Source organism: Gymnoscopelus microlampas (assembly GCF_963454915.1).
Source record: "Gymnoscopelus microlampas genome assembly, chromosome: 13".
NCBI classification, from domain to species: Eukaryota; Metazoa; Chordata; class Actinopteri; order Myctophiformes; family Myctophidae; genus Gymnoscopelus; species Gymnoscopelus microlampas.
The window spans coordinates 38,935,925-38,962,180 of NC_139950.1; the positions used below are offsets into that span (position 1 = coordinate 38,935,925).

General features: G+C 42.2%; 1 protein-coding gene across 2 annotated transcripts in view; it reads right to left on the bottom strand.

Moving 5' to 3' along the window:
* Positions 1 to 26,256, bottom strand: part of wdr11 (WD repeat domain 11) — a 95,657-nt gene that overhangs the window by 63,754 nt on the left and 5,647 nt on the right. For both annotated transcript variants that reach the window (XR_014602080.1, XM_084076315.1), the window contains exons 3-9: positions 25,777 to 25,930; positions 24,884 to 25,057; positions 21,905 to 22,106; positions 11,951 to 12,116; positions 5,665 to 5,767; positions 4,360 to 4,558; positions 1,081 to 1,181 (exon numbers count right to left, since the gene is read on the bottom strand). Coding sequence is in view for 1 of the 2 variants with exons in the window: in XM_084076315.1 (XP_083932441.1) it covers positions 1,081 to 1,181; positions 4,360 to 4,558; positions 5,665 to 5,767; positions 11,951 to 12,116; positions 21,905 to 22,106; positions 24,884 to 25,057; positions 25,777 to 25,930 (1,099 nt within the window). In the remaining variant the exon portion in view is untranslated. The remainder of the gene's footprint in view (positions 1 to 1,080; positions 1,182 to 4,359; positions 4,559 to 5,664; positions 5,768 to 11,950; positions 12,117 to 21,904; positions 22,107 to 24,883; positions 25,058 to 25,776; positions 25,931 to 26,256) is intronic.

The following is a 26,256-nucleotide window of genomic DNA, read 5'->3' on the forward strand; positions in this document are numbered from 1 at the left end:
TATCATAAGGGTAATCCAAGGTAAATGTACGTGCAATCCCAATGTCAGACTATAACCACTTGTATTTAGTGTGGCCAGCCATGTCCCTGCTTTCATAAAATGTCATAAATCGGATAACAATCACGCACTATGACAAACGCATTAGTCAGCAACTCAACAAAAAGTAGCAGCCAACTCCTACACCAACAGAAAGAGAGAGCAAGTGAGAGAGAGCATGTGTGCGTGGGAGAGCTAGAGAGAGAGAGAGAACAGAGAGAGAACAAAAGGCCCTCTGCTGCAAACATCACAATAACTGTTCTATACCCCTGAGGGCTCACACCGCTCAATGGCAGGTCGACTCTTGCTGAATACAACTCTCACGGACATTCATTCATTTTCTGATAAGCAGTCCTATTCCAGTAGCAGAGAGGAGGGAGCGAGAGAATGTGGGTAAAAGAGACTGGAAGAGAGGACAGTGAGAGAGACAAGAGAGAGCAAGAGAAAAAAGATAAGTGAGCAGAAAGGGAGAGATGACGATAAAGACAAAGAGAAGGAGCAGAGGAAGGAAGGGTCAGAGGATGTATCTCTGGGGGAGTGGTCTTTGCGAGGGACCGTTCAGTGTGAGAGATGACTCAGCTCTGTGTGGCACACGGAGGAGGCACTGGCAGAGATAGATTAGATGAAGGGAGCTAAGGGGCGACCTCGTGTCCCGCACGCTCACATGAGGCCAATAAAAGACCATTAACAGGGCTTGACACACACAGACGTAACACAAGCCCGCACATACAACGTGTACAATCATGCACATGTAAAAAGGGTCAAAAGGTTCAGACAGCTTTGCAATAAAACACTACGTTACAAGATGCTCTCTGAAGGCTGTAGGAGAATGTAACATTTATTTAAAAGCAGAACTAGCAGCAATGCAGGCGATGTGTGTGTGTGTGTGTGTGTGTGTGTGTGTGTGTGTGTGTGTGTGTGTGTGCGTGCGTGCGTGCGTGCGTGCGTGCGTGCGTGCGTGCGTGCGTGCGTGCGTGCGTGCGTGCGTGCGTGCGTGCGTGTGAGAGTGAGTGCATGCATGCATGCATGTGTTCAGAGACCTACCGATCATAGTGTTGAGGGACAGGTCCTGGATCCGTTTCTGGTTCAGAGCCAGTGGAGCCCCACAGAACGACACAGGCGAGTAGAGCGGAGACAGGCCCGAACTGAGACAACAGAGGAGGGACCATTTATTTTAAGATTAGATTTGTTTCATGGCTTTTCGCCTTTATTTTTCGATACAACAGTGGAGAGAGACAGTAAACTAGGGAGTCCGGGAGTGACATGTGGCAAATCCGCCGCTGGGCTCGGGAATCGAACCTGGGACACGCTGTCAGGCATCAAAGCCTATCTGGGCCATCAGCAGTGCACCCATTATTTTAAGGGTCCTTTTTTTTATTATTATGTGTGTGGATTAACTCTTAAGGCTGAGCATAGGTTCGAGGTTGTCGCTCATTCTCTATTCACAGGATTCGTGATTTATTCATTTATGTGGTCGGCAGTCTGCTCAAGCTCCGCATGCGAGTGTGGGGAGCTTGAGCAGACTGAACAGCATCGACCACATAGTCAACACCTGTCCCCTGTATTAGACCACCTTCAGTGGAGGGCCTCTTCCTGGTGGGACCAGAGACGAGGGCGTGGCTGCACGTCACAGAGTTGGACATTTGATGCCGATACACGAAAGAACGGAATGCATTTTGTTTTATTTCCGCAATTAGATTCTGGGGCAAAATTACTGTTCCAGCAGTGCATAGAGTAGGCCAGTTCAGCACTCAAAGCAGACGCATTGAGTATAAAACAATTTTAACTGCAGAAAAGTTGTTAGGTAGGACAAAACGTATGTTTTTGTCTTTGCATGTCTTTATGTATGTATTTGTATTTTGTTGTTTTCTTGTGTCATGTCAAATGTGTGTACTGTTATATGTTGCATACATGGCTGTTTCTGGGTCGCAAGACAAATTTCAGTGCAAACTGACAATAAAGTATTATCGTATCGTATTATCGTATGTTGCCAATTTTAGTCTCTGATGTTAAGTTCCATTTTCATAGAAGAACACAAAAGTTCTCAATCATTTCTTATCAGGTAGTTTTCACACATATCTAGTGAACCTAGACCTGTGAGTGTGATCCTTTCTTACCCTCAGTGAAGAAAGTACCTGGGAGGCAGCCACTGCTCACAAGGTTGCACACAATACTGTACATCCAATGCATGATGCATGATGGCAGCCTTCCATGTGTCACTGAGGGAAATAAAGGACCACGGGCGTCCGGGTAAAGCACTCACCCACCACAGTCGAGACTGGGGATTTGATTTGTCCACGGTGCTTCCACCATGGCAGCCGGCAGGGATTTTGAAAAGAAAGTGCCTTGAACACACCAAGTGCCCGATACTGTAGCTTAAGTCTTACATTCTATGGAGCCAGGAATAAGAATGCTTCACTTCAAAAGGCCTGCAGTGCTGATATCGTTGATATCGAACACATTATTACAGTTTGAACATTTAATAGAATGTGTGTAAACAGATTCAAAAGATAGTTTCAAAGATCATTTTAAATGCCAAGTGACAGCCCTAGTATGCATCTGCGTGTTTGTACTGTATGTATATAATATATCTATCCATCCACCATGATTCTATTCATCTATACACACATACAGTGCTGTACTGTACATATGGCATGGGACATTTACATGTTTAACCATGTACAGTACATATACCAAAATCTCTCCATTTAGGCCTAAATAACCACACATTTCAAATTACTCGGATAAATAGTATAACTTATTAAATCTTACAAGACTCTAGCTAGAAGGGTGTTCTAAAAGCAGAACAAGCGTGTAACACTGTTACACGCTTGTTCTGCTTTTCATAGTGACCGTCAGCAGTTCTCAGTTCTACAAGTGCTTCATTTTAATATGTGATGAACGCTGCTTTTTTTCCAATCTACTTGTTCCAGAGACACGATTAACATGAACTTTTATCATGTTGGACTTATCCAACAAATGTATCAAATATGTAACGTGGCTGGCAGCTATGAAACAATATATCATATTAACATCAAGCCAATCAGCACATGAAGGGCAAAACAAGCCTTTGTATTCTACATATAAACCCTCGGTAAGATTCACTTTCAGTTTTAATTGCTTGGCTCTTAAAATTAATGAGAAGCTTTGCTCTGAAAGCGCAGCTGATAGAGAGACTACTAGGAAACCAAAAGGAAGTGGAAAACATTTTCACAAAGAGATGATTATACTCGGGAGTCGGGACATTCAATAACATCTTAGTATATATGATAGTTTCTATTTTCTTATGTGATAAATGACACACACATACACGACACATATACTGTATATCTATATATACAATTTGAATCCTGCGCCATGTCGGTTGTCTGTAACGTTGTATGTAGCCAGTGTGACGTCATATGACATCACGGTCGTGACATCACGATGAGACACGCCAGTGTGACGTAATCTCACGACAGCATGACATCACATCCTACCTATAAATAGGTAGGATGCACCAGTTCGACGGCTTCCATCCTCAACACAACCCACGCCGACGACCCTTTACACAAATAAACTGCTAACTTCATCTCCTGCGATTTCAACTATCTTTTCACATTGTACACCACTGCACACTCCCCACAGGTCTGCCATACCAGGTCTGAGTAATCACAAAGTGGGTTTTGGTCATTGGAGAGGTGATGCACGTCACCTCTTTCTGAAGTGGGTACTTTCAAAGCCTGCCGTGGATTTAGGAGAGCACAAAACTCTCTCTCACACTGTGAGGTGCCTGTAAGGTGGCACTGCAAAGTGAACGACGCGTCACGCTAGACGTTCTAGTACTGTACATTTGTGTGTGTGTGTGTGTGTGTGTGTGTGTGTGTGTGTGTGTGTGTGTGTGTAGGGCTGTCACGATTACACATTTAAGTTGACGATTAATTGTCACTCAAACAATTGAGATTAACGATTTAATTGTGTGTTTGGCATTGAACATTGGAACATATGAAGCCTTTTAGGCTTCGTGATAAAGAAAATTGCACAGGGCAAATATGACAAATAACTGAAATATATAAAGAAATTATTAACATATTTAATAATTTGTATTCACGTAAAAATAGCAGAAATAGACGATCTACAAGCTTACAACGCGTCACAACACGTTGTAAGCTTGTAGATCTGCTATTTCTGTTTGAAAATATGCGAACATCTTTCAACATTACGATTATGACAATTATGCAAAAATAATTGCAGTTATCACAAATAATTGCGATTAGACAATTATGTAATAATTGTGACAGGCATGTGTGTGTGTGTGCGTGTGTGTGCGTGTGTGTTATGTACCTAGGGTTGGTGGGGGCCCTGCCGGTGTGGGCTTTGAGTTCCCATAGCATGACCCTGCCATCGCTGACCATGAGGGCGGCGTTGTTCTCGTTCACAGGGCAGATGACCATGCGGTACGGACGGACCGTCTTGGTGATGCGGATGGCGTCGCACTGGGAGCGCAGATCATACACCAGCTCCTGAACACTCTGCTCTGGGTCTGACAAGAGGGAGAGGGGAGAAAAGATCAGTGGTGTAAAGTAACTAAGTACATTTACTCCAGTAATGATGTACAATCTTTAGGTACTTTTACTTTACAGGAGTATTTCCAATTGCCTACACTTTTACTCCACTATATCTCAGATATATATATATATATATATATATATATATATAAATTGCAGATATCAATTATTACATTATAAAACATACATTAACCACTTCAGGCCTATTTCATACAGGCTATTTGAAAATAGCCAATCTACAAGCTCACAACGTGTCGCATCGCAACAGAAGTACAGAGTACTTCTACATTAAAGTATTGATACTTTTACGTAAGTAAAACATTTGAGTACTTTGTCCACCACTGGAAAAGTTTAAGGGTTAGAGAGACAGAGAAGGGGAGAAAGCCCGAGCAGACGGGAGTGGAAAGAGAAAATAGAGAAACAGCAGGAGAGAAGGGTGGAGAAAAACTGTGGGAGACAGGCTCTCCATCAGCAGTTAAGTGGAGGATAAATGAAAGATAGAGGGACTAAACAGCTAAGCTGCACTTTGTCCAGATAGATGGACAGCAACGGAGATGCGGTGTGGTTGCCACTGGACAGTGTGGGAATGATTTTTTCCCCCCCTTTTTCTTTTTTGGGGTTTGATTGGTTGATTGATTGAACATTTTGTTGACAAAAATTACCATATATATCTGTCAAAATGATAGAACTCAAAGTAAAGCTTGAGACATTTCTAATGTGGTCCTTTGAGTGCAGATGTGTGTGTGAACTGAGTGTCAGATGTTTGGGGCGGCAGCATGAAGAAAAATATAATCAATAAATATATTCATACAATTTCAACATACTAGACTAGGTAAAATAGGGGTTAAATTGTAGCAGGTGGTCCAGCTACTATACAGCCAGCTCTTTATGGAGGACTGATACAACAGGTTCTCTTGATGCAACTTGGGTGTCGTGTGCATGCATGTGTGTGTGTGTGTGTGTCTGTGTCTGTGTCTGTGTCTGTGTGTGTGTGTGTGTGTGTGTGTGTGTGTGTGTGTGTGTGTGTGTGTGTGTGTGTGTGTGTGTGTGTGTGTGTGTGTGTGTGTGTGCGGTGTGTCACCTGCTGCCTCATCCGCTGTGGTAGTGGAGCGGCACACTCGCAGGGTGATGCAGCCGTTGTCGTGGAGACAGTACAGGGCATCCCTCTGGGCACACGGGATCACCTGCACACGTACAGAACAGAACAGTCAGGGAAAGACACAGCATCCTGTCCTCCGCAGGGATTTAGTGATTAACCCATTCAATCCTGGGAACGCATATATGTGTCATTTTAGATTTTTAGCTGTAACCATTATTTTATACTTTGGGCTATTCAAAAATAGTAGATATACAAGCCTGTAGCCTACGAGCTTGTAGATCTGCTATTCATTTTCTTAAATCGTTAAGATTTGTGCAAATCTTTGAATATACATTTTTAACTCAAATCTTTGTTTCTGAGGGATTCTACAAATTTCTTCTAAATCCTAACAGTTTAAAAAAAAAAAAAAACATATGTTGCTATAATATCAGTGGTTCTCAAACTTTTGTCCAAAAATAGCAGATCTACAAGCTCATAGCGCGGCACGCTCATAGCGCGGCACCGCTTGTGTATCTGCTATTTTTGAATAGCCCAAACAAATCAAAAAAACGTACACAGATGCGTTCCCGGTCCTAATGGATTAACGAGGAGCTTTTTATGACACTGATGAAGGAGCTTAAACTCTAACCCCCTTTAGATCAAACACGCATGAATCAGAGGTGTCAGACAGGTACTTGGGGGTACTTATGGGTTGCTGGCTTTACACTAAGCGCCCACAGAGGCAAGCGTAGTTTAGGACTGCACAAGTATGGCTAAAATGTCCTTGATTGCTTTGCTGAATACCGCAATGACAACTATTAATCACAATTATTGGTAACGGTGGACCTTTGGTGGAAAAAACATTTTTTAATAACTTTGTAGCTCATTGGGCGTATCGGTAGTCGGTACCATATACAATAATGGTATGTAATGGCCTCTGTGATTTTACTGTTCTTTTGTGACCCTGAGAGATGGGTAGACGGCTTGTGCAGTATACAGTATATTAGTGTTTATCTGTGTAAAGGTGAGGAGTCAAGGGGAAAGGTGCCAAATTTCATCATGATTACATAATTATAATAATGTTTCGGACTTACTCGTGCAGTCAACCCTTTGCACACCGGCACGATCTCGACTATACCGACTGAGGCTAATGCCAGAAACACCCGTCTATTACTATAATGCCTCAATTAGCGCTGAAAATAGCAGTTCTACATGTTCACAATGCCTCTCGACTCATCCGTGGCACGCTGTGAGCTTTTAGATCTGCCATGTTGGTGTGCAAACATCGTCAAAGTATAAATCAGGCTTAATCTGACATAGTGGAGTCAGAGTGAAGTCATGCTGCATCCTTCTCTCCTTGGAGCGTATCTCTGGGCACCCACGGAGAAACCGCAGGCTGGACTATTGCTGGAGCATATATCATCAGTCATGCAAATTGGCTATCTGACAAGCACTTTATAACACTTAGAGTGGGATGTGTTGGCTGGACAGAGCCTAGGAGGCTGAGTAATGCTCACACCAATACTGGCCAGTGACTTAGAGCTGGCCCTGAGCCAATCTACATGCTACACGTCGCAATGCGTTGTCAGATTGGCTATTTTCACACATTTTTACAATTTCTGTTTGACAAATATAAAACCAAGCAAAGACAACACTACAGTATTGTGATATAACATAAAAAAATCCCAGACTATATTTAGTCTCAAATCACAAATTTGATATCCCAGCCCAGACCTATAATAGACCACAATCATTAACATAGGAAAGATAAAGGGGCATTTGCATATTTTGCACTATAAAACTACTGACGGAATATGGTCCATTAAGGTCTGAATGGGGTCTGACCACATCTGAGATCTTCAAAACAAAGTGCCAATCTCCCACAACAACCTGATCAGGATATTGGAGGGGACACCAAACAGCGAGAATGGGTGGAATTGCTCCATTCCATTACCGGCTCTCTGGCCACGGCAACTCCTTCATCGGACACCATCCAGCTTTCATTACTTTACAATTAGAATTCAGTCTCCGAAAACAGGGAAATGTGCGCTGAGAAGTCAGCGGTAAATAGGACAACCAAGACAAGCAGAAAGTCTTATCCATCAATGTGTATGGTGATTTCCTGCCGTGGCTAAAGTCTGTGTATTTCTTCCCTGCTGAGCTCCAACCAAGAGAAGGGCAAGAAGGAGCACAAGAAGTGAACTTTATCATCCACAGCAGGAGGAATTGGCTTCCTGGCAGAATCATCCATAAAGAAAACAGATAGTGAATGCAAGCCAGCACAGCAAAAGGAGAAAATAGAAAGCCTAAATTGCGTCTTGAGTTCAAATGAGGCGAAGGAATCTGTGATGATGATGAAGGGAGGCAGCCAAAGTTTCTAGTGAGCTAAACTGAGACAGTGTGTATGTCAGGGAACCAGTGTGTGTGCGACTGCGTGTGCGTGTGTGTGTGTGTGTGTGTGTGTGTGTGTGTGTGTGTGTGTGCGCCGTGCCTGTGCTGGGTTTTCCCTGTGTATTAAATTTGTAGGCAGCTCACACAAATATCTTATTTTTTGGCAAGCTGAAGAAGAATATTTAAACCCTTGTGATGTCAAACAAATCAATATTATCCTTGCCTTCTAGTATATACATTCTGTATAAGCTACAGCTGTCTTATACTTGACAATATATACATTCTGTATGAGCTACAGCTGTCTTATACTTGACAAATAGTTCTAACAGCTTCAGTCCATGCCAGAGGCTTTTCTATACAGAAGTCTTCAACAATCCCCAAATGACCTCAACAAGCCCCTATCAAAATCCAGCTAACTTTATCTTACACAGCAGTGGTTCTCAACCAGTGGTCCCGGGGACCACCAGTGGTGTGGTCCTTGAGGGGGTTGCAGGTGGTCCCCAGCTAAATGATGGAGAGTTGGAAAATGGACCCTTATAAATCTTTTACTCTTGAGAGCGTAAAATGAAACCAAATCGCTCTCAAGAGTTAAATTATTGTTAAACATCTGCATTTACTTAACTATAGAATTGTTATTTTGATCAATGTTTGCCTGTTATCTCTCCTACGGTACCAACATCAATACAGCATGGAATTGTGGACAAAATCTTATCCAACGATAACAAAATATTCTTAGTCTTGGATCTGAGAGGCTAAATCTCATCAAATGGTGATGAATCCGTGGCTCAAATGCCGAATAAATAATGGAATGAAAAGGGTTGTACAATAACATCTCATCATGCTCTGTGGCAATGACATGTGCGTGATGCAATCAGACTGTCAGCAAGAACAACTACATACTGTAGAGAAGGATGCTACAGTAGTGTTGCAGTGCATAAACCCCTCATTACAAAGACAAACGCACATTTGAGAGTCCAGTGGTGCAAAAACCATAAGCACTGGTCTATAGAGAGATAAAGGGTATGACTTTTTCATGTCAAGGACCCCCAAAATGATATGTATTTGGCTGCGGACCCCCCATCTCCAAAATATTTTGTGCCAGGGATTTTTCAAAATTTGCAGATCCGCTTGTACAATATATCTGCTATTTTTGAATAGCCAAAGTTAAAATGATTGTGACACTATATTTACTCAATTTAGCTGGGGACCCCCTGGTACCCCGCCAAGGACCCCTGGGGGTCCCCGGACCCCACTTTGAGAACCAACGATGTACACCAAGAGGCCTGAATGCTTGTGACCCTCCCTGAGCAGGGGCCACATTTGTTGTTTGGTGCCGTACATTACAGATGATGACATTCATTGAATATATTATGTGCTTTCTGTTCCTGTAAATTATGTTCATTGATGGAAGGGAAGACAAGGCTGTATGTGAGTGATGTTGAGGAAATACTGCAAAAGATGCCATAGCGCGTTGACTGCTCGTTATCTGTTTGTGCTCCGTAACAACACATCCAACACCTCGGACACCACACAACATAAAAAGAATGTGGGCTGTGTTATTCCAGCTGTGCGGCTATTGTATACTGAAATGTGAACACATCAACAATTGGGTGTGCCATAATTTAGAGTAAAAATACTTGAAGGAATTAAAGTAAGTAAAAAGTATAACTACTTGAAAGTTCATGAAATCATAAAAAAATACTTCAAAGTAACTAAATAAACCTAAATTGCACACATACTGTATGGTGCGCTACATCAGTGTTACAGCAGTTTTTAACACTTCAAATGGCCACAACTCTGTGATCATTGCTCTGATAAGCGCGAATCGAGAAGTACCGCCTGAATACCAGCACCCACACATCAAATAAGAGTAGTAACGCCTGAACAGTGAACACCAGCACCCACAAATCAAATAGAGCAGTACCGTCTGAATACCAGCGCCCACACATCAAATAGAGTAGTACCATCTGAATACCAGTGCCCACAAATCAAATAGAGTAGTACCGCCCGAATACCAGTGCCCACACATCAAACAGAGAAGGCACCGCTTACCCACAATGGGGTGTGATCACTGTGATGTTTTCTTTTGATTTCTCTTCTGCACTGTCATTGTATCTACACCAGGGGTGCAATGCTCAGTGGACGGGGTTGCACGTCGAGCAACCACTTATTTGGCCAGGGGGACGCGCAGGCACATGCACGGATGTGCACGCGAGGTGCACAAGCGTGCATGCAAGAATGCGTTCCACTCGATCCGTGCGCCGAGCGAGTACCTGGCTACTTAGCATATCAATAGCGCAGGTCGTCAGGTGTGAGAACTTGGCTGAGAGCCCATCAGGCAGCTGAGAACAAGAGAGAGAAAAAAGCTAAACCAAAGTACAAGCCCCAAACTAATTGGTGGGGGCTTGCTTGACTGTTTTGAAACTACTGTTAAATTAGATTGAAAAAATGTAAGTGATGTTGTGTAATGTTGTTCAATCTCTGAAGCTTGTTTTTTTTCCTCAAAATAAAGTAGTTCAAGTAAACAAGTTGTCTGATTATTTTACGTTCGCTTTTGTGTTTGTGTGTACAACAATGTCTTTAATTGAATTAACTTAAACTAGAAAAGTAAATACAAACTAAATTAACAATGTAACTGACTACATTTAAAACATTGTTTTTCCACCATATCTGTTGACATAATTTCTTTATATAGCCTACATCCTGCCACCCTTTTCAGCTTCTCTATTTCAAGGCAACATTTACAAAAACTAAACTAAAAGTAGTCATTTCCTATACAAACATGTTTCCTACTATTTATGCACATTTAATAATCATAATGCTGGTCGGAGCTGTTCTGTGAGCAGTGCGCACTGAGCACATGAGGGAACATTTATGCGCATGCGCGGGAGGGCGCGCACGTGCACGTGCACATGCCGTCATTAAAATAGAGAGCAACCACTTCTCAAATGAGCATAGCATCACTGATCTACACTACTGTTATTTTTTTACTTCTTTTGTTTTATGCATCCTGATATCATCGTATAATTGTGTTTCCTTCGCTTGATGTTCTGTGTAAAGCACATTGAAACGCCTTGCTGTTGAAATGAGCTATACAAACAAAATTGCTTTGCCTTCAATTTGATCCAGATACTAGATAGAGTAGAGATACAAGGAGCTTGACTGCTTGACCGGGGCTGGAAAAGGAACTTTCAAGGTCGTCTTTGATTTCTTCCAGCAGAGCAATTATTGCGTGAAATGCTTAATCTACACCTTTCGATGATTTCTTGTTCAGGGAGTTGGAATAGCGTGACTTGTTACCAAGGTTCTCTCTGTATTTAAAGACCTTCATTTGTCTCTCTTTGCTGTTATAACGATCACCACAACCCTCCTTTAACCCGTTAAGACCTGAGGCCGATTCTACAAATGCCTTCTAAATCGGTAGTTCTCACACTTTTGACATTTTTCAAAAATGTAAAAAAAAATTGCAGATGTACAAGCTCACATCACAGCACAAAGTAACACGCTGTGAGCTTGTACATCTGCTATTTTTGAATAGCCAACGCAAAAATCTTAAACGAAGATGCTTTCCCGGTTTTAATGGGTTATATAGCTTACCTGTGCTTATTTGCACCTTAAATGTCCACACAAAACTGACCCTTGCAAATTCTGTGTCGATAAAATTCTACAGAATGCGTTATCAACCCCAATTATATCTCCCATTATGTGTGTGATCCTCCCTTATACGCGGCATATGCATAACAATGCAAGGTGTGCTTCAGATGACAAGCAAACTGTGCTTCTAGACTGAATGAGTCTGAAACTAGGTGTATGAAGCTGTAGTAAATCTAGTCCTCAGTGCATGATGTAATGCATGTGTGCATGTATATGCATGCACGCGTGCCATCGCTGTCCCCACCTGGGCGAAGGGCACCCCAGAGCGCTCGATAGCCACCACACCGACGGTCTGGCTGAGCTCCAAGTCTAGGATGAGGATCTCCCTGGGGTAGAGGAGCAGCATATGGTTCCTCTTGGACGGCAGGTAGGACAGCTGCAGACAGTCATTGAGTGTCACCGCCTCCGCACTGGGCCGCCACCGCATGGGAGAGGAACATGCACAGCATGGAGAGAAAAAAAGAAGACATACAGTACGGTAAGTGCAACACATCGCCTGGAAACTCTCACATACTCTCAGGACATTTTAACCCATTTAGACCGGGACCGGAACTATACCTTTCAATCCGGGAATCCCTGGGGTTGTGCAGGTATATAGCAACATCTTTTTTTTTTTAAATTTCTTTATAAATATTTGAAGTCTTTCAGAAAACTTCAGGATTTAGAAGGCGTTTTTTAGAACCCATTAGGTCTAAATGGGTTATAGAGTGTGATGAAAATTACCCCAGTTCTTCCTTCCATATTTAGTTATTGTCTTGGATTTTTCTCTGTGACGTTTGATGTTCTAGTATGTAATGACCTCTCTTGGGTATTCAGAAAGGTTTCTTATCTCAGATGTATCATTCAGATTTTGTTGTTCATTACGGGGCCAGAGCTCTGCTCTGGACACGTATTGTTATTCGCATTATTCTGTCACTTCTGCCACTTTTCGCAGTTCTGGCTGAACCGCGCTGTCGGTTTTTACGAAACTCGGCCATATGGTAGATGGTCATGAAAAACGATCAAAAAATAATTCTCACAATCTTTCGTCCAAAGGTGGCGCTATAGCACTCAATTGAAAATGCCAACTTTGACCAGGTACAATTCATGCCCTGTTTGACCTACAGCCATGAAACTTGGATACACATATGCGTCTCCTCATGCTTAACAACTTTCACACTCTGACTTTTGACCTCTGACCTTTAGATCTCCCACCATTTTGAATTATATGAAAAACAGTCATTGGCTCCTAACTTCTGCATTTTTTCACTTAGAAAAAATCCACTCCTATCGTTTTGTCGGCAGAGGTCCAACGTTCATGTGTAAAAGGTTTCGTGCAAATTGCTAAAAAATCCCAGGATTCCATAGATTTTAACTATTACAGTTTTATGAAAATTATTCATCTGTGCCTAAAACATACATGCAGACTCACATTTCTTTGAAACTTTGCAGAAATGTACAGGGTCATTCCAAATATCACTGAAACCAATCTTACTCCAATTGGCCAAAAGGGGGCGCTATAGCAATTTTTTGAAAAGGCAGACTTTAAACAGGCATAAGTCATGCCTCGTTTGGCCGAAAGTCGTGAAACTTGCTTACACATGTGCCTTGACTCATGAGGAACACACGTATCGATTTGACCATTAAGCTCCGCCCTTAGATTTTCCGCAATTTTGAGCAGTTTGAAAAATACTTGTTTTTGCCAGTTCTGGCTTAACCGTGCATACGCTTTTTACGAAACTCGGCCATATGGTAGATGCTCATGAAAAACTACCAAGAAATAATTCTCACACTCATTCGTCAAAGGGTGGCGCTATAGCACTCAATTGAAAGTGCCAACTTTGAACAGGTACAACTCATGCCCTGTTTGACCTACAACCATGAAACTTCGATACACACATGCGTCTCTTCATGCCCGACAACTTTCGTGGTCTGACTTTTGACCTCTGACCTTTAGATCGCCCACCATTTTGAATTATATGAAAAACAGTCATTGGCTCCTAACTTCTGCATTTTTTCACTTATGGAAAATCCGTTGGAAATTTTTGTAGGCAGTGGTCCAAAGTTCATGTGTAAAATGTTTCGTGCAGATTGCTCAAAAATCCCAGGAGGAGATAGATTTTAACTATTACAGTTTTATGAAAATTATTCATCTGTGCCTAAAACATACATGCAGACTCACATTTCTTTGAAACTTTGCAGAAATATACAGGGTCATTCCAAATATCACTGAAACCAATCTCACTCCAATTGGCCAAAAGGGGGCGCTATAGCAATTTTTTGAAAAGGCAGACTTTAAACAGGCAAAAGTCATGCCTCGCTTGGCCGAAAGTCGTGAAACTTGCTTACACTTGTGCCTTGACTCATGAGGAACACATCTATCGCTTTGACCAGTAAGCTCCGCCCTTAGATTGTCCGCAATTAACTTAAACCCAGGATTTTTCAGCTATTTGCGTGAAACTGTATCATCTGTGTGATCTCCTTTTTCACAGTTACTTGTCTGTTGGGCCAATGGCGTCTCCCTTAAATGAATGCCTCACAATCTCAAGGTCGCCAGTTCAAGCCTCACTTGATGCAGACTTAATTTAAGTTGAATTGCAAACAACATGACTGTATCAATGAATTCATGTGCAAATGGTAAAGATAACCTGAAATGCTTATTTGAGAGTACGTTTTTTCAACGTATGACATACTTCATTCTGAAAATAGCCGATCTACAATCTCAAAACTTTTCAGATAGCAACGTGTTTCTGAGCTTGTAGATCGGCTGCTTTCACTGTTTTCGGTAGCGAGGAGACATACAATTTCTCTATTGGTAAATGGTTTGTGAACGAGTGATCTTAGTGTTGGCTTGGTTCATGACAGAAGGCAAGAGTTTATGATCTTCAACAGACAACATCAGCCTGGACAAAGCTATAGCACTATAGGTAGTGTTGCAGCCTACTAGCCTATCATGGGGCGGCCATAGCTGGGTGGTTAGTGAGCACGCCTAGGGAACCAGAGGCCCTGGGGCCTGTTCCTCAAAAGGTGAATAAACTAAGCCTGGACTTAAGCCAAATCCAGACTTGACAAAGTCGGGTCCATATAAGCCTCGTTTATTCCGTTCCTCGAAGCAAAGCCAGGCTGAAAAGGAGCGACTTTGTCGAGCTAGGCCTTGTCAAGGCAGGCTATGTCCAGCCAGGATAATGAAGCCAAGCTTCACGTATTTCTATAAAAGACCATGAAAGTCGATAGCAGAATCCTTGAACTTGACCAATCATGGAGCCAAAACCAGAGTGGCGTTCTTCTCTGTGGCTGTACAGCAGCACTGCAGCAGCTCATGAAATCGTACAAGGAAGTAAAATGTATGAAGCAATAAAGGAAACGCGACCGCAATAAATAGATCCAGGGAGAAAGCGTGGCAAAGTGTGTGTGTGTGTGTGTGTGTGTGTGTGTGTGTGTGTGTGTGTGTGTGTGTGTGTGTGTGTGTGTGTGTGTGTGTGTGTGTGTGTGTGTGTGTGTGTGTGTGTTTGCGACGGAACGGGGCTCGGGTGGGCAACGGGACGCCCGGGGACGAGGGTTGACCGCGACAGGACGCACGGAGAAGGGGGGGGGGGGCGCGGGGGGGTGACCGCGACGGGGGCCGTGACGGGACGCGCGACGGGACGCACGGAGAAGGGGGGGGGGGGGTTTGACGCGCAATAACCCCACATTTGCAAGACCACTTTGGTCGAGGTTTGGGTTGTGTAGTTACCTTGCCATCATGATGTAACTCCAAAAGTGGACAAGAAATAAAAAAAATGTTCCTCCATATTGACTAGAAATTGATAATTTAAAATATGCTCCTCACTTACATTCAGTGAAGAGGCTCTTTTAAACCCGTAACTAATAATTACTAATACTAATATATATATATATATATATATATATATATATATATATATATATATATATATATATATATATATATATATATATATATATATATATATATAAAATCTGTAATATATTATCAAACATCTAACAACAATATGAACTATAGTGTTAACAGAGTGACAATGCCATATCACTTGAGTCATTGTGAAACAATTATGATTCATGGTCACACACTATTTCAGTAATATAATTCATTTGATTATATCTTATTGTATTTATTTCATTTTATTTGAATGCAGGGTCATTCAAATTAGTCCATACAAACACATGTGTTGAATTAACTGTGGAAAAACTTGAAGAACAAAGGCACTGGATTAAGTAAGCTTGGCTGTTAGCCTGCTCCTGACCAGGCTAACTTCACAGCTAAATTGCCATGGTAACTAAGGTAGGCTTGCTTCAATTCTCTTTTGAGGAATCGGGTCATGGCTAAACTTAGCCAGGGTGAACTGGCTAAACTAATCTTCAAGCTAATTCAGCTTTTGAGGAACCGATTCAGCCCTAATCCTAACTAAATTAAGCCAGGATAGGTGTTAAAGCCAGGCTTAAGCTCTAATTCCCTTTTGAGGAACAGGCCCCTGGTTGCCCCAGGTTCGATTCCAGGCCATCCCAGCATATGCGTCGATGAAATTAAATTTGTCCTTGAGCAAGACTCTTAACCCCTAATTGCTCACAGGTTCTCATTGGAAACAAGACCACAAGGACTTTCATGAACGACCTGTTAAAAGGAATTATCCTTATCCTAGTCCGAAGGTTGAGAGTTCGAATCTATCCATTCCGTTTCCATGGCTCTCGCTCTCTCCTCTCTCTCTCTCTCTCTCTCTCTCTCTCTCTCTCTCTCTCTCTCTCTCTCTCTCTCTCTCTCTCTCTCTCTCTCTCTCTCTCTCTCTCTCTCTCTCTCTCTCTCTCTCTCTCTCTCTCTCTCTCTCTCTCTCTCTCTCTCTCTCTCTCTCTCTCTCTCTCTCTCTCTCTCTCTCTCTCTCTCTCTCTCTCTCTCTCTCTCTCTCTCTCTCTCTCTCTCTCTCTCTCTCTCTCTCTCTCTCTCGTTTCCATGTCTGTCTGTCTCTCTCTCACTGGCCCCGTATTATCGCTGCTTGCAGCTATATTTTGCTTTTGTTATTCGAGTGCAACTAAGCCAAGAAAAACTTAAACTAAATTTGCCTGAAGCGAATTTGCTGAGTGCCAGGCGTGGCTGAATTTCTAATGCGCAACATGCAACGAGTAGGCCTAGATATACGCTCCACATACTTCAGCCTCATTAATAAAAAATCAATCAAATCATAGCAGAATCACAGGAGGCATTATTACAGAGAGACCAAAATAGCTGCCTAACATGTGTTGAGGCTTAGCTATGAGGGAAGTATGTGAATATGAAATATTATTTAGGCCTGCATGATAATATTATGGAAAAACTATTTTCAACAAAGTTAATATTGCATTGACATTCTCATTTCTCTCTTTATTCATGTCTCCTCATACAGCAGGCTGGGTGAGTTCGAGGCAAATGAGGGTGAGCTGCAAGTGAACTCTTTAATGATGGGACGGGAGGCTGATGAATTAAGCAGGAATTGGGCAACTTCAAAAACAAATCCTCTTTCTAGATTAAAATGTCTCATCTCTCAACTGTTGTTTGCCAAGCCTTTTAAACAGTTAAGCCTTATTGTATACTTTGTCATACGATGGTGCCACATTGCGATGAGCTGTGAGCTTGTAGATGGGCTGTTTTTGTTGCTTTTTTTTTATCTTTGAAGATTTTTTGTATAATGACATGCCCAAAATAGGGACCGCAAGTGGTTAATTTGAGCTAACTTCATCAAAGCATGCACAGGTGTTTTATTGAACTAAGCATGCTATTGGCTATCGCACACAAAGAGCCCCATCTCTCTCTTGGAACAAAGCAGTCACAGATGCTTAACCGTTAGCACAAAAAACCTCAGAAGAGACTTTTCTTTATTCAAAGAATCGAAAAAAGTCAGCGCCCATAACTCATTCGTACAGCTGCATTCCTCTGGTCCAAGATAAAGAAATAAAGACAGATTGACTACAGGACAATGCAGATCATTAATCGTTGGCAGATGGAGGCAGTGACTGCCGCTATCTAAAGTTGTCTAAGGACAGGAGACGACGCTTCAGGACGCACAGTTTCTAACTCACACCGGAACAAGTGCTTTGTGGTCAGAGGCGCCCAAGTTAGGGGCTGGAACTGCTGGCCGACAAAAAATGAGACATCAGAGGAAGGAAAAAAAAGTAGTAGTAGTAGAAGAAGAACGAGAGGCCAAAACAGAATTCTATGTCTCAGCTTATCTGACAGAGAGAGACAGCAGCAAAGGCATCACCTCTGACTTTACACCTGAAGTTACCCCACACTACCATCATTAAACCAACAAAGAAGAAGAACAAAAAAAAGCTCCCCAGTTCCCAAACCAACAGACTCTCCTCACCTCTGCCTTTGTTGCTGATGGGGTTATGAAGTGTACTGCAGTAGATGATGATGCACAAAATAATATAATGACACTCTGACACATGCACACAAACTAGACCCAACGTATTCTTTTTAGGCCTTGCAGTTATTTGTTAGACTAGTCATTTGGGTATGGAGAAACGCGCACACATCACCTTATGGGTGTTTCTACAACTTATGATGTGCTCAGAGAAGCAGCAGGTTTGCCAATTTTCCTTGTATTTATGCAACAATCTATCATTTGTTTATATCGAGCTCCAAAGGTGAACACAATAAATATAATTGAGTTCCCTGGCAGTTGTGAGTTAATAAGATTTAGTCATTGCTGTTACAGCACTTTTGTGGTCGTGCTCTTTGCATATTTCCAAATAATATAATGTTTTACAACTAAACTCTTGTCTCAGGCAAAGCAGCTACAGAATCCAGGTTTGACGCAGGGCACGCAACTTTGACAGGGAGTGATGTCACATGCTGAACATCAATCTAAGTGGTACAATAAGAGCACTCCTCCGTTCCTGACACAACTTGTAGATCAAGAAATGAAATGAAATGAGGAAATGAAAACCGATCAAGAAATGAAATGAAATGAGGAAATGAAAACCAAAAATGTATATAGCCAAATTTTGATTTGTAGTGTACCGATATATGAAACAGAATCATGTGCTATCAGCCATTTCTTTTTATTGTTCAAAATGCAGAACACTTTTCTTCCCCAGGTCTGAATTTTGACAATGTTGTTTTCTGTAAAACAGTAGTTAAAGTAAAAAAGTTGTCTTGTGATTATATAAACTCTACTTAATGTGTGTATGTGTGTGTGTGTGTGTGTGTGTGTGTGTGTGTGTGTGTGTGTGTGTGTGTGTGTGTGTGTGTGTGTGTGTGTGTGTGTGTGTGTGTGTGTGTGTGTGTGTGTGTGTGTGTGTGTACATGCTCATGCAAAGGTACTGTGCATGCGTGCAATGTCATTACAACCCTGTTGAGCATATATGTTCACATTTGTGTCGGCCTGTCTCTGTGTGTGTGCGTGCTTGCGCGCATGTGTGTATGAGACTGTGAAATCGAGCGTGAAAGCAAATCATGCCAGCCTTTGGAATAGCAGCCTTTGGAAAGGCAGCCAATCCGGACAACACCGTTCAAATCAATCCAAAGCACCGTGCTGGCCAATAGAGTAATGTGTGCCAGATGAGTCACAAACGTGCATGGTACAGTCCTGTGTTCGTCTTAGAGCTTCTGATAAGAGCCTGGCTGAAAGGGAGCTGCCCAACCCCCCTTTCCATCATCCAGATGGAGAGAGAGACAAAGCATAAGAGATTACACCCGACTCGGGGTATAAAGAAAGACCCAACACACGGACAAAGCCAGAGAAATTGAAAACGTAATTCGAGGCGCCATTACAGAAGAAGAGACTGAGAGGGGAAGAAAATGAGAGGGACGTTGGGGGAGAGAGAACATGATTAAGAGAAGGACAAATAGCTTTCAGAGAGCAAGAAGAGGGACATGATGTGAAATGCAAGAGGTAGACTATAGACAAGTAAGATTAATGGGCGGGTATGTTATTACAGCTAGTTGGGTGGGTGGAGAGGCTAGGGTGGTGCTGCTATAAATAAAGTAGACTGACACGACAAATACAACCACTCAGGGAACTAGCTGGCAGCACATCAACCTGGATCTGGGCTGGATCGTTCCTCGACTTCTTCAAAACTAATGCCTTACTTACATGATATTAGGAGCCAGCGTGGTAATGGTGCAAAAATGAGGTCAGGCATTAATCTCTGCACACTAAAATATGTTCGCTGTCAGGGAGAAACCTTGCATCTCTAGATTTCATCTCTTTGTTTTTGCATAAATGAAAGCCCTATTTTATCCGCTGTCAGGTGATTAAGAGCAGAGAAAATAGCAGATCTACAGACTTGTAAATCTGCGATTCTCAATATTTTTTTAAAGATTACCCAAAAAATAAAAAAAGTTTAAAGATTTTGAAAACTACTAATAATTACATGCCCAAAATAGGGATGCCAGGTTTAAAGTGGTTAAGTCTGTATGTGGGTTTCAGAAATAATTACCAATGAAAGGTATTAACAAGAGCTTGTGACTAAATAACAACTACATTGGATCCATTGGAACGCAGGTTCCCCCCCCCCCCATTTCCTTAAAAGTAACAGTTTTGGACAAGGTTTCTGTCCGATAATATACATCACTGCACAGATAATGGTGTAAATATGGCAATTGCGAGTCAACCTCTTCCCTGGCTGCTGTAAAGTTTGACTCTTGCTTGTCTTGATTTATTGTGCAATTAATGGTCTTAAAATAAAACATGTGACAACCCGCCGCCGCAAAGCACATTTAGATCTATAGTCCTCGCTGCCAAATTCTCTCCACCGCCAAGTATCAATAATTAAGTTCAACATTCTACCCAGAGTTAATTTCTTTAATTCAATGCTACACAGTAAAATCCTCAGTGTTGATGGTTCATTTGTTCCATTTAGACCCTTACAGATCCATCTGGTTACATTTGCACACTCTGTGAGAGTTAAATAAACACTGAGGATTTCACTGTGTACCGTTTCTCCCACCAAATAGCTTGTAACAGCGTGTACACGGCGAGGTAAGCGACCACGCATCAAGCTCTCTACAATGCAGTGGGAGATAGGATGCTGGTTTGTCTCTTCCAAATGTTAAACACTATTATTGGGCGTTTAAGCTTAGACCCTAATTGGCCTGGCTTCAATCTGAAGCATCGGTGTTGTGGCGGGCTCTGGAACATCGATTGTGAAAACTGCGGTTCTTTATTTTGAGAAAATACAGAAAACATTTGATCACTAAAAAATATGTATGTATACTACATCATACTTATGTGTCCTCCTTGTGCGCTAATGAACATGAAGTTATTCTCTGCAAATCATGTTTTATTGCCGGATTAATTGCCTGCTTTATTTGATTTGTTATCCTGCTGTTTCATTGTTGGGAATCACTTTGTGTTATTGAAACATGACATTATCATCAAATCCTCTACGCTTGTCATTTACAAAAAAGAATACCGAGGCCTGTCATTTTGTACTCTGGCAAATTCATTGCATAACCATTAAACATAGCAAATTATACTGACGAATAGCTTTGCCTGACATTTTGTTCCTTCCAAAACAAACAACCCTGCCACGCCACGGGTCCCCTTCAATAAGTTAGTTAGATCACAATGAATATATTATATGAGTAATGGGCAGAGCCAAGCACCACAGAGGGAGCATGTCTCTCTGCAAGCTGCAGTGCGAAATTGATGCTAACTAAAGAGCACCTGTGGATTTCATTGTAGAGGACGTGGGTGTGTGTGATATTGCGCCCCCGAGACTGCCGTTTCAAATTGGATTTTGCACTCATATCGGCAGATTAGAAAGTTTAATTAAGCAAACAAGGCTAATTGCTCACCATAACCATCTTTACACCAGAAATTGGTCAAAGTTTTAATAAGTGTATGATGAATGAGGACCACGGGCTTGTTCCACATTATGTCTGTAACGGACAAAAAACATGACTGTGCCGTGTGCTCACAACGATTTACTTGGATTTCATGTTGTGTGCCAGCCTACCTGCAGTATGAACTCAGCACAGTAACAGCATTGTTGTCTGGTGTCTACTCACATGGTACTGAACTACTGGATCTCCACTACCATTCAAGCCTGAATTATGTAAAAAAAAAAAAGGTACAACTAGCTCTTGTAGGCCTACATGAATGGAATCTGCTTCATCTTGTACTCATCGTTTCTCAAGCATTTGTCATCGATCGACAAAGCCAATCTTGTACACTTTCACATGGCATTCAGTGGATTATGAGGCTAATTTGCTGGGTCTTACGTGGGCTTCTCGTTGGTGATGAGCACTTTGACCTTGTTGAGGGCCTTCTTGGCACCGGTGGGGGCAGGGGTAGCAGCAGGAGCAGGCTTGGTATGGGCAGGGCTAGCGTGGGGGCTGGCGATGTAGACCTTCTTCCCTGTGCTGCCCGGGGGCTTGGAATGGGAGAAGTCATTGATGAAAACGATGCCTTCACTGGTGAGCACTGCCAAGGGGAGAAGTTGTAACAGAGAGTATAGTAAAACACTGTGGATCTGGGTCAGCTAGCTACTGGGGTCCCCCCCTAGCCCTTTCTCTTAAAAAGTATTAGACCAGTGGTTTTCAAACCTTTTGTGCCCAATGGACAACAGCGGGCAAGACAATATTCATATCCATGCAAAATCTCTAATAACACGTTATCACTCTGTTAACGTTTATTTCTATTTACTAATGTCAAATAAAAGGTTTATCACTTATAATGTGCGTGGTTGTCACAAATCCCAAGGCACACCTGGACTTGTCTGACGGCATACCGTTTGGGAATCACAAGGTTAGAGAATATTATCTCACCAGTTGGTGAAAGTCAGTTGGAGATGCACGTCAAAGCTGGTGGTTCCCTCAACATTATGTTAGCAACTTTGTAACCATTAACGTCTTTAATGGGCTAAGACAATTGCTTCCTCTGTCGATTTTCTAAAATGAGGGGCAGCATAGAAAACTACCACTAAGGGACCAGTCGAAATTTAGAGAAGGGGGGGTATGGAGGAAAATAGGGGAGGGTCATGCCTTTTTAATTTTGGTCTAAGGGAGGGTCAGCTAATTTTACTTTGAATCCAAGGGAGGGTCATGCAATTTTGAATTGATGAAATAGTCCGTTTTTTATATACCTTTTAAGTACAGCAAAACAGTGGTCAATGACCCCTCTCTATTTCAAATGATACAAAGAATCCATGACAGTCATTAACAAGCCATCAACGCACAGCGAGTGTGAACGACCCAGTCAAATCTATTCAGCGTCTTGACGATCGTGTTTGAACAATTAAGCAAAATCCATTCTGCTACCACTACTGTCTACAGTGCATTTAGCAAGACTGACTACAGCAATGTTCTAAATATTAAGTATTTAAGTAGCCTTAGATAAAGACTCTCGCAGATGTATTTTATCGATTTTGAAATCATTTTATAACTCTACGAGAGTCGTATCTACCACCCCACCCCCCCCAGATTGCCCTGAAATGTCAGCTCCAAAGCCCGTACTTCTCCAAACATGTACAAATGCTAAATATAATGTACTTACCCGCTTGCCCCAAATGTTAATTTGGTGTCCGTTGTATTTGTGTAATGTATTAGTCCATATTTTCCAATAAATAGGTGTTTTGTTCCCGTCTGTGGCCGAACGCCATTTTCCTCCCTCGTTTACTTCCTGTTTACATTGAGTGTAATTCCGGATTTCACCAGATGCGCCCCGTCATCACCGCCCATTGGGAACCTCCGACAGAATTGGCCACAGACGGGATCAAAACACTTATTTATTGAAAGATATGGACTAATACATGGCACAAACACGCCTTACACCGAGTTAACATTTAGCATTTGTACATGTTGGGAGAAGTACGGTCTTTGGAGCTGACATTTCACAGCAATCTGGGGGGTGGTAGGTAGATAAGACTCTCGTACATGTTAAAATCGATAAAATACATCTGCGAGGGTTTTTTTTTAATCTACATTAGATAAAGAGCGAGAGGATATGAACAGTATAATTATTTTTCATCCACAAATACCTACTGTATCTGTCTCAAATTAAGACGGATCACTGATTGTCTGCGCTTCTCTGTGTGACATGTGAGTGCGTGCGCCCGGCAGGGTTATAGGTTTCGATTGGACACTTCGTTGCGCGCTGTATCGCGTACCGAAAATAGACGATCTACAAGCTCACAATGCTTGGTGCTGGGACGCATTGTGAGCTTGTAGATCGGCTATAATTCTGTGCGTGACACAGCGCTTGATTAGTATACTCAAGCTTTACTGGAGATGCGGCGTTTAGAGAGTAAGAAAGGGCACATCTCTTAGCCTTGAATGCTGCCTTCGAGTAGGGCATTTTTTTCACCATTTATTTTTCACCATAATAAATGCTTCATTCATGGTCTGGAGAGGGCACCTTTTTTACCAAGGGGTAAAAGGGCAGGGGCTCAAGCCCCTTTCATGTCTATAGTGTGCACGTGCATGGTTCTCAATGTGAAAAGCAAAACATTGGACATATCAGTTTTAAATGTCATGTTGTATTTGATGGGGAGGGTTAGGGGTGTCAAGAATTTCACAATACAATACATGTTGGGCATGATATCTATATGATATATTATACAGCAAGTGTTCTCTATTGATGATGCGTCGCGAGCAGTGCTGAGCGCTACTTTGAAAAACCCAGACGGGCGGTACTAAAATCAACTCTTTCTGTAAACTCGTTCCTTCTATCAGGATGGGTAGCTTTTGTGTAAATCGTCGGACTGTGGATCCGTGCGCTCCGTAGTATGCGGGATCGAATCCCACTCCAGTCAGTACTTTTCCGCGATGCAACGTTACTTCTTGCGGTCAATTTATTTACTCGAAGTTAAGGTTAGGAATAAGATTAGGGTATAATAGACATCATTTTACTGAGGTAAATGTCATTGATATTTTTAGGGGAGGGTCATTCTTTTTTTTTTAATCACTTGGGGAGGGTCATCGATTTTTTTTCCCATTCAGAGGGAGGGTCATGGCATTTTAAATTAGGGCACATATATTTCCTCCATACCCCCCCTTCTGTAAATTTCGACTGGTCCCTAAAATACCAGATACCAGACTGCGTGTCTAATACAGTACAGGAGATATGGGCAAAATGTCCTATGATATTTGGACAAATGATGAAATATTCAGACGATGGGTAGACATGAGTGAAATAGAAAATGTGACAGACTGGATGATCAAGATCCAAGTCTGACATTTGACACATGTGCACATACGTACATGCCATGTTGGAGGGGTCAAATGGGTCGAAGGAGAACGAGAGGATGTTCTCAGCATAGCTTTTCTTCCACAGCTTGGTGCCTGTGTCTCCATTCCACAGCACGATGTAGTTGGGAGGGTGCACGGCTAACAGGAGATCACGAGACGCATCCTGATTCCACAGCCACTCCAAGTCTGAAAGAGAGTGAGTGTTTGAGAGAGTGAGTGTTTGAGAGAGAGAGAGAGAGAGAGAGAGAGAGAGAGAGAGAGAGAGAGAGAGAGAGAGAGAGAGAGAGAGAGAGAGAGAGAGAGAGAGAGAGAGAGAGAGAGAGAGAGAGAGAGAGAGAGAGAGAGAGAGAGAGAGAGAGAGAGAGAGAGAGAGAGAGAGAGAGAGAGAGAGAGAGAGAGAGAGAGAGAGAGAGAGAGAGAGAGAGAGTGCTTGAGAGAGACGGAGAGAGAGAGAGAGAGACAGACAGACAGACAGACAGACAGACATGGGTACAGGGAGAAGTGAAGAGAAAAGGACTATGGTATTATGGGTGCTGCTGTCCTCCTAATGTTTTTTATGTTATGCATGTCCTTTTGGTATTGGTTTGTTTTGTCTTGGTTGTATAATATGCATATTATATAAAATTATTATTATCATTGCAAAAGCAATAGCAAACAGCATGTTGCAATCTGTGAAGGACAAACACACATGGACGTGCACACATTACACCCACATAAAGGGATACAATGTCTACATAATAAGAAGTGATTTAATGGGCACAGATATGTTTGTTTGTGCAAGCGCTCACACCATCAAAGGGACATGATGTTTACACAATAAGTGGGCTGATGGCCACACATGAACACACAGAGAAGATAATATAAAAAGATCGTCTATCACAGCAGGTTGCTGTGCAGGTCTTTACCCTGGATGGGTTTAGAGTGTTCCTGGATCTCACAGTGGGCTGTGCCACTGACCACATCCCACACAATGATCTTGCCCGCGGCATCTCCCGAGGCCAACCGCAGAGAGTAGGGCGAGCTCAAGCTGTGGTGGTAGTTTTCTCTGGACCATTTCACCTACACACACAAACAACACACACACACACACACAGTGGGGTTGTGTTTAAACAGCACACACATGTCTACAGCGAAACTCAAGATATCTTAATATTTCACTGTGAAGGGGGTTGCAAGATACCGACAGGAAAACTTTGTAATCGTCATTTTTCGGAATTCTATGACTGCGTCCTGCATTTAATTACATGTCAACAGATGTGCCGGAATACATTTTTATGGGGAAAAAATGCACATCGTGACAAGGTTCCGTGCAGATATCAATGAACCAGCTGAGTCACACGCAACGTTTACATGATAATTGTTTTGAGCAATTCAATTGTAAATGA